We start from the raw sequence: 12,581 nt of genomic DNA on the forward strand, positions 1-12,581 counted from the left end.
GAAAGCATTTATATTAATAATTATATTATTAAAATTAAACCAATATAGGGCCCTGAACTTGTTGACAATACCCTTTTAACTCTGTGGAAATGTCCAACAAAGGCAAGCCATTATGCAAAGTAAAGGCAGACTTTATCCTGGGGGAGGGAATTGGGTTTTTCCTCATTAGTTCTTCAGTTCATTTAGTTTTCTTTCCTAATTCAAACTCAAACTGTTTTCATTAGCAGCAATATGTATTCTGCAAACTCCTGAATGGCACCACGGCCACCATTACTTTTACAAATATAACCGGCAGCCTTCTGAGCAGCGGCACGCGCATCTGCAGGAACACCGCTCATGCCAGCTTCCTTCAAGCAGTCCACATCGGATTCATCATATCCTATCAAAGGGGGAATTTAGATAAGTTGAAGTGAGATAAGTAAAGCATTTTCTCTTGAATGTGATGAATTGCAACTTTGGTTAATAAATTAAAGAAATAATTTGTATTTTTACAGCATTTTTCACCTAAGGATCTCAAAAGCACTTCACAAACTGGAATCAATCAATCCTTACAAAACCTCCATAAGAGACGTAAAACTTACAGGTGGTGGCTACAAAACGATAAAAATATTAAGGGCCGGATCTTGCAGATACTTAAGATCATGCATAACTTTATACACAAGAATAGTGCCTTTAAAGTATATGGAACTACTCAAGCACTCGTTTAGCTTTACACAAGTGTTTGGAGGATTGGGCCCTTAACTGTTAATTGAAAAACCCTTTGCACGGTAGAATCAGAGCTTTCAGCAATCTCGTTATTAATCTTGCCTATTAAACTAAGGGCAAAGTGCTTTGAAGATAAGCCATGCTATGTATTATTTAACTGGACCTGTGTATGTTGCATGAAGTTTCCATTATTAAAAAAAAAGAAACTAACCTAAGTAAGCCACTTCTTTCCAGGATAAACTCATTTTATTTCTCCAGTCTTCTACACCTCGTCGTTTTTGTACTTTCACCTCACAATCCAATTTCATAGCAGAAATCGTCTTTGAAAACTCTTCTTTAGAGATTACCTATTAAATCAAGTCAAATTAGAATAAACTCCATATACAGACACAAAGTGACTTTTGAATGATCATAATGGAAATTGCTTTTAGAAAATCTCTGATAAAGGCACTAGCATTCCATAGCTGAAGTATCTCTTTTGGACTCAAAGCAGAGCTGACTAGGATGCAAGAACACATTATTAACCTTGCATTTCTAGTCATTAAGGAAGAGTGATTTATCCATACGTAAGTTTCCTTCTAATTCACAAAACAGGAATTCTCATTTTTCTCTTTAAACACAACACATGCCAAGATTGTTAAATGAAATATTGGTTGTCACAATACAACCGTGGTGTGCTGGCTATCAAATGCCCCAAGGTCTCAACACCTAATCTAAACCACACTGGGCAATACAAATATCTTGATGAAGGTTTCCACAATACTTCTAGATGTACACATGTATTCAAAATATTTTCCATGATTTCTCCGTCTAGCAACATTCTTGTGATTTGCACTCAGGACTCTGGAGTTTCAGCAAAATTCTAAAAGAAAGAGCTACATGACACTGCAAGTAAATGTTGGAAGTACATTTTGTATTTGAAAGCTAGGAACAAAGCACTTTGTAGGGTAAAACAAAAGTTAAAGCCACTTATGTTTTTGTTAAAAAAAAAAAAAAAAAAAATTAAGTATAGGCAAAATTCTCCTCTCCAGTCTGTGCTGCAAGTTGTCAGTGAATATTCTGCACTCATCTTTTCATATTTAGAATCAATGGGAGTTGTGCGCAGCGCAAGATACCATACGTTCACAGTATACACGGAGATGCAGAACAAAACTCACAGCCCCAGGAGATTTATGACATCTTTAGACTCCCCCATTCCCAATACTAAGGTACAGAAATGGGCTCAGACATACTTTGGCAGCTATAGGCAACAGTGCTTCACAGAATCACCATAGCAGCAACTGCTAGGTCTCTGCCCCATCCCATCCCTACCTTTGTTGTGTTCTTGAGAGCTGCAGAGGGGGCCTTGTAAGACAGCATGCAGCTACCTTACTCAGTTCCTGCACTGGGAAGTTCTCCCTGGCTGAATCAATCAGGCTGTACAGTAAATGTAAGTTTGACTTATAGGGCTGATCCTGCACCAATTTAAGATCTTACACTTGTGTAAGATCTTCACTGAGGTAGAATTTGGCTTTAATGATTAAGGAAAGCAATTTAAAACAATGTGGTTTTGGTTTTTTCACTTATCTTGAACTCTAAGGACTTCTGAGATGAAGGCTGGATGATCTTGTGGTTAAAAGCACTAGACCGGGACTCCAATGATCTGTGCTTAATTTCCTCTCTCTACCACAGTTCTTGTGTAACTTTGGGCAAGTCAGTTAATCTTGTCTCTCAACTCCTCATCTATCACCAGGGGATAACAGTGCTTCTGTATCTCAGAGGGCTTTTGTGATAACAAATTCATTAAGGTTCATGAGGAACTTAGATACTATGGCGAGTAGGAGCCACACAACTACTGAGATAAAGGACTACTGCTCAGTGTGCGCGCCAGATCAGCAGCACTTGCAACATGAGCGGTGCCAACACAATACCATACAAATTCCTTCCCACCACCTTGGGACAACTAGAGCAAATGCCAACAAAAGTACGAGTGAGATCTAGAAACTTGTCATAACCACATAGGAACTAGAGATCATACAGTTACCACCATCTGAGTGTTTCGAGGTGCTAAGATGGCTTAATCAAAATTGTTCTCAGAAGTGCCCTGCCCTACCTCCATTTTAATTTTTAAAAGTTCACGGTGTCGAAGTTAAACAAGGAACAGAAAGTCTCATGATTCAAAAAGGATGCTTACCTTAACTCCTCTTTTCTTTAATAAGGAAATCCCATCAGCAACTCTATCATCATCATCAGAGCTTAATTCTTTTTGATCTTCTGACAAACAACGGTGACCATTGGGGAGACATCCATCAATGCTGCAAACCAGTAGCTTCATCTCTTTACCGAAATAGCCATATCTAGAGAAAAGCTATCATTTCAGGATGGAAGACTTCGGAATTACATTTAAAAAAATTTAAAATAAAAATTAACCCATTAATGCAAAGCAAAGGATCTTGGTTTGTGATTCTCGGTTACTTTCACAAGAAGAAAGACTCCCCAACATCTTTAATTTTCAAAATATACCCCAAAAGATAAATGCAGAATAAATGAATCTGTATTTCTCAAAACATGAAAAAACAAAACTTAAAACTTACTAATAAATGCAGCTCTGTGGCGAAAGACAAGTTGCCCATTTTTATTTGTTTTTAAAAATAGCAATAGAGTTTTTTTTATTTTCTTTAGAAGAGCGAGTTATGTTCTATAGCACTTGTTTTAAGAAAAAAGAAATGTGGAAAAACGGGTCACAGATACAATGACTAAAGTATTACTTAACCTTTACATTACAGTAGTGCCTGCGGTGCCCAATCCTAATGTAGCCCTACAAACACAGAATTAGGCATGGCGTCCACGTGTAGGAGCTTAAGATCTTACACAGAGCCCTGGACAGAGCCAGAGTGGACATACTAAAGAAGTGCTATGTTAAGATTGGGTTTTTGAATCACCTATCCCCAGGCTAAAAACCGCAGAACCAAGAACAAGGCCAATTCAGCTGATCTCAACAGCCTTAGGAAATGGTACAGGGATGGGGAGAAAGATAGCTTAGGTCAAAGACATTTGAGCAACTATTTCTTTAAACAAACAATCAACACTGAAAAAAACAGATTGATCAAAGTTTGGTCATACGAACCCTTAAAGGCTGATATTCAAGATCAAGGGACAAAATACATCACAATTATGATAAATAATACTGAACTTTCAAAACCTTCCTTTTTACCTCAGCACTCTTTGCTCTGCAATAGGCCAATCCATATCTATGTCTATATCCACGCTGCATTCAGCACACATTTCATAGTAGATCACTTTTCCACCCTAAACAAATTAGATTTCAGTAGTATTATTCCCCATACTTCATTATCAGTAGCTAACACAACAGCAACTTAAAGACAGAAATGTGTAGCCTTCACGACTAAATGAAGAGGACTAAATATGTTTAACGCCATATACAGTAGTGACCAAATTACTTAGCTGGAAAAACAAACATTTGTTACTATTACTTTCCATTTGCACAGTGCTTTTCATCCTAGACTTTTACAGACTCATTTTTGTAAAGGACTTTATTACCCTTATTTTACAGCCAAAGAAACTGAGACACAAAGACTTTCATCACTAAACCCTACTGACTTCACTAGGTCATTTAGTGGGAAAAGAGACAGCAGCACATTTAGCTCTGACTCAGTACAAACTATTTTCTGGCATGACAGACTCTCTTTTCTCAGGATTTCTGGGATCTCTTATAGCATGATGGGCAAGTCACTTAGTCTTTTTGTGCCTCGGTTTTCCCATCTGTAAAATGGAGTTCAGACTACTGATCTCTCAGAGAGTTGTTATGAGAAATACTTAATGTTTGTAAATCATTTTGGACTTCCTCTGATGGAAGGCACTCTCTAGAAGTAGCAAGTTATTAATGTTAAGTGAAAAAAGTCACTGATTTTTCTGTTGCATAATTCAACACAAGGCTCTAAACAGCTTTTCAATTTCATGTAGAGTACATTTCCAGTTTAGTACATAGGAACCATGTCCTGAGTAATAGCTGCTGTGGATAACTCTGATGGGCAGAGTGGACTGACTGCACCTTAGCATCAAAGAATCAAGATGAAAAAAAAAAAAAAAAAAAAAAAAAAAGGCCTGCCTTTCATTTTCAGCTTCAGAAAGACCAGCTCTTAGTGGAAACCTCAGATAATGCCAAAATGTTATTGTAGTAAGTGAATGCTGACAATAAGTAGGCTCAACTTCTTTAGTAAGAAGCCAAAGGCCTATTATGTTTAATTGCTGCCTCTGCAGCTAACATGATAATAGTACAACACTGAATGAAGGTGCCTGCAAGACAAAAGTTTTACAGCATGGCTAACATTCTCAGCTGGGACAACCTTCTGTGCAAGGTGAGCCAATTACGGCTACTTCATCCGGGAGCCAGGTCTACGCTAGCCTTGGGGCTTTCTAATGTGTGTTAGTTAGCTGTGAGCTCCAAGAGTGTGGGAGTACAGCACACCCCTTCCCTGATACATCCCATATGTTGCAGGTTACAGGAGAGTGGTGTGTAGGAGTCAGATACACCAGTTCTGCACCCTCTGGTAACTATCCCACTTCAAAGGATCCCTCCAGCATGGGCGACTCATCTGCTTTCCGTTCCAAATGAAGTGGAACACAACTCAGGACTGAGTCCTGTAAGTTTTTAAGAAATATTTTGCACTTCTAAAACTAAAGCAGGGATTCTCAAACTGGGGATCAGGACCCCTCAGGGGGTCGCGAGATTATTACATGGGGGGTCATGAGCTGTCAACCTCCACCCCAAACCCGGCTTTGCCTCCAGCATTTATAACGGTGTTAAAGTGTTTTTAATTTATAAGAGGGGGGGGTCACACTCAGAGGCTTGCTATGTGAAAGGGGTCACCAGTAAAAAAGTTTGAGAGCCACTGAACTAAAGGATTCCAAGCACTCTGCAAAAGTTAAGTCAATTAAGCCTCAACACCCTTGTGAGATAAGCATTATCCTCATTTTACCAATGGGGAAACTGAGGTACAGAGAGATTAAGTACTTGCTAAAAGTCACAAGAAAGTTGGTAATAGAGCCACAGCCCTCTTTATCTACATGCCACATTGGAGGCCTGATTCTAAAATTCTTACTTAAGAGGAATACTCTGATGAATACTCAGCTGAATTAAGAGTCATAGAACCGAATCCTGGAGTTCCAATGGGAATTCTAACACTGTATATCCTTAGGCCTATAAAAATACATTCTTCTTGCACAAATTCTTTCAGAAAGCTATGTTGTAAGAACTGTACCTACTAGTGCCAGAGGGTTAACAGTAGTTAAGGGTTACAACATACCTGGCATCAATAATTGCTGCCTGGCATCCGTTTTTTCCTCCAACACTTACCTTACTATAGCCAATTACATGCATCACAATTGCCAGCTGTGAGCTCCATAATGAAAGAGTACTAGAGATATTACTCTAAAAAGCCCCACAAAATAGAAGCACTAACTTGTAAGTAGTCTTTTTCAATCAAGTCCTTTTTAGCAAAGTAAAATGACCCATTTTCATACAGTTCTCCATCCCAATCCTGACGCCGGGGCCGCTTTGCTGGATCCAGGTTTTGGGGCATTGTCACTTCGTTAACTGTAAACAAAATCGTGACAAATAACAAATAAAAGCTTTTGTTTAGAGTCACTTTCTTGTTTAAATACCTTGCTGCTGGGAAATTAAGGGTAAAACAGTCACCAGCTTCTTTGATTCCTGTCTCAGAAAGGGTAGGTACCTAAGAATCATTGAACTGTTGTCTCTCTCTTGGTAACTTTGGATCCCAAGGCGTAGGAATGCCCTATATTTCTTGTATAGAAAACTGAAAGATCCCCATTCAAACTTGCAGAGAACACATCTATCTTAGTCTTCAGACCAAAACCTTCCTCTTGCCTCACCTCACCCTGTTAGAGTGTCCCTGCCTTTGTGAAAGAAAAATAGCTCTTCTCCCATTACCATTTCTAGTACCTTGAATGGAAAAATCTAGGTATTTTTTGCTTTTTTAGGGAAATTGAAAATAAATAAATAAAGTCATCTGTATATCTTAAAACAGAGTATTTTTTTTCTTATATGTCTACTATACACCCTCACACCATGTTATTCCTTCTGTAGTAACTCCTTGCGCTAAGAGAAACAAGTTTGTTTACATTTATGGGAGATAATGCTGTCCACTTCTTAATTACAATGAATCTCAAAGAGAGAACAGGTGTTCGCATGACACTGTTGTAGCTGGCGTCACAAGATATTTACGTGCGAGCTGCGCTAAAGATTTATATACCACTTCATGCTTTGGCCACTGTTCCAGAGGACATGCTTCCATGCTGATGACGCCCCTTAAAAAAAATAATGCGTTAATTAAATTTGTGACTGAACTGCTTGGGGGAGAATAGTATGTCTCCTGCTCTGTTTTACCCACATTCTGCCATATATTTCATGTTATATCAGGCTCGGATGATGACCCAGCATGTTGTTCATTTTAAGAACACTTTCACCGCAAATTTGACAAAAAGCAAAAAAGATATCAATGTGAAACTTCTAAAAATAGCTACAACACTTGACCCAAGATTTAAGAATCTGAAGTGCCTTCCAAAATCTGAGAGGGATGGGGTGTGGAGCATGCTTTCAGAAGTCTTAAAAGAGCAACACACTGATTCTGAAATTACTGAACCTAAACCACCAAAAAAGAAAATCAACCTTCTATTGGTGGCATCTGACTAAGATGATGAAAATGAACATGAGTCGGTCCGCACTGCTTTTGATCGTTTTCAGGCAGAACCCATCATCAGCACGGACGCATGTCCTCTGGAATGGTGGTTGAAGCATCAAGGGACATATGAATCTTTAGCGCATCTGGCATGTAAATATCTTGCGACGCCGACTACAACAGTGCCATGCAAACACCTGTTCTCACTTTGAGGTGACATTGTAAACAAGAAGCAGGCAGCATTATCTTCTGCAACTGTAAACAAACTTGTTTGAGCGATTGGCTGAACAAGAAGTAGGACTGATTGGACTTGTAGGCTCTAAAGTTTTACATAGGTTTTTTTGTACATAATTCTACATTTATAAGTTCAAGTTTCATGATAAAAAGATTACACTACAGTACTTGTACTGGGTGAATTGAAAAATACTATTTTGTTTTTTACAGTGCAAATATTTATAATCAAAAATAAACACACAGTGAGCACTGTACACTTTGTATTCCGTGTTGTAATTGAAATCAATATATTTGAAAATGTAGAAAACTGAAAAATATTTAAATAAATGGTATTCTATTATTGTTAACAGCGCAATTAATCATGCAATTAATCTTTTTAACTGCTTGACTGCCCTAATTCTAAGAAGTCTTTACTTTTCATTTCAACTTATTTTCAGAATAATGCTTTGTTAACTTTTTTTGTGTGTGGTAAACTAGTGTTTTTTATATTCTCTCTCAGAGGGCAGTGCTCGGTAAACAGTAAAAACAACACCCAAAACATCCCAAATTATGACACTGGACAAGAATTAGAGCTCTTGGGTAATTTTTATGAAATGGACTTAGCGGTGTAAAAGGCATGGACTTGAACTCCTTGGAGAATGAAGGCTTCCATTTTATGAAACTAATAAAACATGGACAGCAGCAGTATAAGTATCCAATGTGTCTCACCCTCAGATGCAGGAACCTCTTTCAAAGGTGAGATGTTAGTTCCATCTCAGTTCATTTAATGGTTGGCCTCTCTGCTACAGCTGCATCTTCACCTGGAAAGATGGTGTGTTCTTATCTCATGTTAGCTAACATGTGGCAACTAAAAGAGGTAAAACTGCAGCTAAGACAAGGCAGTTTGTTGCTTTAACACAAGTTAGCATGTTAAGATAAAGACTATGGGGTAGCCTAGGGTTTCCGTTGTTTTGTCAACTAAGTCTTCCCTTCAATTTTACCTCATGTTAATTATCATGTGTTAGCTAACACGAGATAAGAACCTACTTTTTCTCCTAGTGAAGAGGCAAGCCTTTGCTGTCAGATCGATATATAACATGTAATCTGTGGGGGGACATGAACTGAGGGCTTTTTGACAGAGTAATTTTATGTTTAAATATGTTAGTGACACTCGTACTTTGAGCTTCAGGTCATCTCTAAGAAATGAATGAACATTAACAGCTACATTAAAACATCACTATTTAAAAAAGACACCTATTTGGGTTCCTCTGATTATGAAATGTATGCCTCTGATGCCACTTCCAAGTGTAATGAACATAAAGCTTCCAGTCTAGCATGCTTTATGAACCACAGAAATAATCAGAAACTTCAGAATATTACCTCCTTTTTTTATCTCACTCCATCTAAACAGATGCCGTCTCACAACGGAGAATACAGAATCATAGCCATCCTCTCGGATCATTTTTGCCACTTTAATAAGATCATCAGGATGTAAACAGGGAGATGTTGCCTGAATATTTCCTATAATATCAACCTCTAAAGAATGAAAAAGTAAAATATATAATGAGAAACTTTGTATGAAATATTCAATACATATAAATAATAAAATACTTTCACTTAACGATTAACATTATTTACACACACATACAATTTCAAAGAAATCCCATGAGCAGATACATAAGTTATATGGTTAAGTGATTCACTTTAGCCATTAGAAAAATTGTTGCTACAGCATTACTAATTAAGAAAAAAATATTAAAGACCCTCCTCCTCACTGATTTCAACGGGAGTTAAGGGCATTCAGCACCCTGACGCATTGGGACTTAAATCAATAGCAACAAACATACCATTATGATGACGAAGAAACTCTTGGATGGCCTCCAAAGAAGTAGAAGAGTCTTTAGATACTTCAGCGCTTCTGCGATGGACTTTTACACCAAATTTCGTTGCCACTTTCTCAATTTCATCGTGGTCTGTGGAAACCCACACACTGTTGGCAGACAAAGACACACTGCATGAATGATTACAGAGAGAACACAAGAGAAGAATTAACAATAATCTCTAAATGCACTGTATAACATTAATGGGCTGATTACTAGTCTTACGCATGACAGCAGAAATCTGGTCACCAAATGAGACAAACATTTAAACTGGATGTTTGCATCCCATTTCTAAATTGTCAGTGGAGCAACTACAATCATGGGAGTTAAAGTCAATGCTGCATTTTAGTAGATGCCTCATAAGAATGCACTTAGCAAGATCAACTCTTTGCTGGTTAAGCACTGATTGAATTAGACAGCCACCCTCACTGGCTCACATACAGCCACAAAGTATTAGACTTGGTTTTGAAGCACAAGAACATCAAATTGAAGCCAACAAACTGTGACCATGTCACAGAATACCAAGAAATAGTTTGCGTCCATTTCTTTTAAGATGAAAAGTGATGGTCAATTTTTATTCTTGCTCTGAAGGCTGGTAAGTGGTGTCCAAATGCTTACTAACCTACTAAGAATCATCACATCTTAATATTGTCTGCATCTGGAAAAAGAACTAGTTCAAGTATTTTCTGTTAGTAAAACTACTGCTGTCAACAGCAGGATAAGAAACCAACCAACCAAGTTAAATTAGATTAAAATCCATTCTCCTGAAAAACTGAGTGGTACTGTAATCTAACACTTTGAGGTCTGAGCTTCCATACCTGTAGGAAATGCATTATTTCAAAGTGTTCTAATTTGTTTGACACATTGATTCATCTGAATGGACTGTTACAATGTTGAATTTGAAATAGCTGCATAGTTCAGAAGCTATGCTGATGTTAATACAATGACCATTCATATCTGTTTGCATGAATTCGGTTATAAATTAGCTTATTCTGTAACTACAGTAAAATAAATGCAATAGGTTCAATCCAACCCCAGCGTGACAGCTAATCAAATAACAGCCACAGAAATTCTGGCACAATAAGCCCCAATACTGGTATAGCAGAATTATCAGGAATGAGAAATATTTACAAAAGGAGGGGTTGGGTCGATTGTGTGTACTGTTGCAAAATGCAGGCATACATAGTGTGAAACCACTGCCATCGGAATTACAATTTAAAGAACCCCAAAATGTAACAAATGCAATAAAACTTGAGAGAAAAAAACACCTTGCTCGTGATACTAATATCTTTCTCACTGTACTACACACAATAAATGGTGCTCTTCTTTTATAAGTTTTTCCATCCAAAGATGGGATTCATCAGAATATATATAATGATGATGACAGCAGCTCCAGGTCACAAATTACAACACTCACGTGAGCTACTACACAGCAGTAGTATATCTCCTCAATATATGGTTCACTCTATATGCATCCGAAGAAGTGGGTTGTAGCCCACGAAAGCTTATGCTCTAATAAATTTGTTAGTCTCTAAGGTGCCACAAGTACTCCTGTTATTTACACAGCAGTGAATATTAGTTTCCAGGTTCATCCACGTGTTCCGGAATAAAATTATCTCAAACTGAACAGTTTAAAAAAAAACCCACAACCCTTTACATTAAACAAAGAGCTGTTACTCTTGTACATACACCTCTACCCCGATATAACAGGGGTAGAGGTGTATGTACAAGAGTGAGTGAGTATGTATGTACATACGTATATACGTACAATGGGGGAGGAGGGATAGCTCAGTGTTGAGAGTTCAATCCTTGAGGGGGCCACTTAGGGATCTGGGGCAAAATCAGTACTTGGTCCTGCTAGTGAAGGCAAGGGGCTGGACTCAATGACCTTTCAGGGTCCCTTCCAGCTCTATGAGATAGGTATATCTCCATATATTATAACACTGTCCTCGGTAGCCAAAAAATCTTACCACGTTATATCGAACTTCCTTTGATCCACCAGAGTACGCAGCCCCCCCCACCCCGAGCACTGCTTTACCATGTTATATCCAAATTCATTTTATATTGGGTGACGTTATATCGGTGTAGAGGTGTATTTACATTTCCCATTCAAGTTATTTAAAGGGACCTGGAAAACATATCCCGTTTCTGTCTAACAGTTCTGTACCTCCTGTAGTTAAAAGATTAAATGGGTATGTCTGTCCTGTTCATGAATGCAGCCAGCAAGAAGAAAATTAGCAGGTCACTCTAGTCATGGCATACCTAGAATCTCCACATTAGACATAGGTTAAAATACAGGCTAAGAGCCAAGGCTCAGGGTACTTTCTGGTCAATGGGAGCTAACTCAGCTCCCTGGCACTCAGGTGCAGCAGATGGGACATGAGGTGGTGGCTTAATTTAAATTTGAAAATCACAGTATATTAATTAATGTATAGTAATTGTAACCATTAATATATTAACAACACCCAAAGAATATGAATATATAGTAATTTTAATCACAACACTCAAAGCACATTATTTAATTAACCTAAAATCAAGACACGTCGCTAATTAAAACCCCTCTGACGGAATGGGGGGGCTGCAGTGGGGCTCCCCGCGCATGCGCACCTCTGGAAGACCCCGGAGTCGATAGCCGCCCGCAGCACCCAGCCGATGAGCGGGAGCCCGGCCAGGGGCTTGATGTTCTTCAGCGGGATCCCCTTGCTGCCGCCGCGCGCCAGCACCAGCGCGGCCATGTGCGGGGGGCGCTGCGCGGCCTCGGCCGCCGGGACGGGGCTGGCTGAAGCAGCGGCGGAATCCATCTTCCTCTGGGCGAGCCTCGGCCCCCGCCCCGCGTCCCCTGGTGCCACGCGTCAGCCCCGCCCCCGGCGCGGCGCCCACAGCCAGGAGCATGCCGGGAAATGTAGTTCTGGGGCTGTACCCCGTGGGGAGGCAATTAAGCCTTGCAGAGGATGAAGGGGCGGAGTGGAATGAAGCCCTGTGCTATTTGGGGTTGGTGCCTAGCACAGGGTGGAGTGGGAGGGCAGGGGGTGCCCTGTCCAATACAGGGTGGATGGGTGGAGTACAGCTCAGAAGAGTTCAA

At 39.3% G+C, this 12,581-nt stretch overlaps 1 protein-coding gene across 1 annotated transcript; it reads right to left on the reverse strand.

Annotated features, from left to right (window-relative positions):
- Positions 1-206: 206 nt before the first annotated feature.
- Positions 207-12,300, reverse strand: CMAS (cytidine monophosphate N-acetylneuraminic acid synthetase). The gene is made up of 8 exons (XM_065422113.1): positions 12,107-12,300; positions 9,467-9,609; positions 9,000-9,155; positions 6,168-6,301; positions 3,899-3,993; positions 2,879-3,041; positions 917-1,052; positions 207-379 (listed from the first exon to the last, which is right to left on the reverse strand). Exons 1-8 carry the CDS (start codon positions 12,298-12,300, stop codon positions 207-209), a joined length of 1,194 nt encoding a protein of 397 aa, XP_065278185.1.
- Between the last annotated feature and the right edge of the window lie 281 nt (positions 12,301-12,581).

Source organism: Emys orbicularis, chromosome 1, assembly GCF_028017835.1.
Source record: "Emys orbicularis isolate rEmyOrb1 chromosome 1, rEmyOrb1.hap1, whole genome shotgun sequence".
Taxonomy (NCBI): Eukaryota; Metazoa; Chordata; order Testudines; family Emydidae; genus Emys; species Emys orbicularis.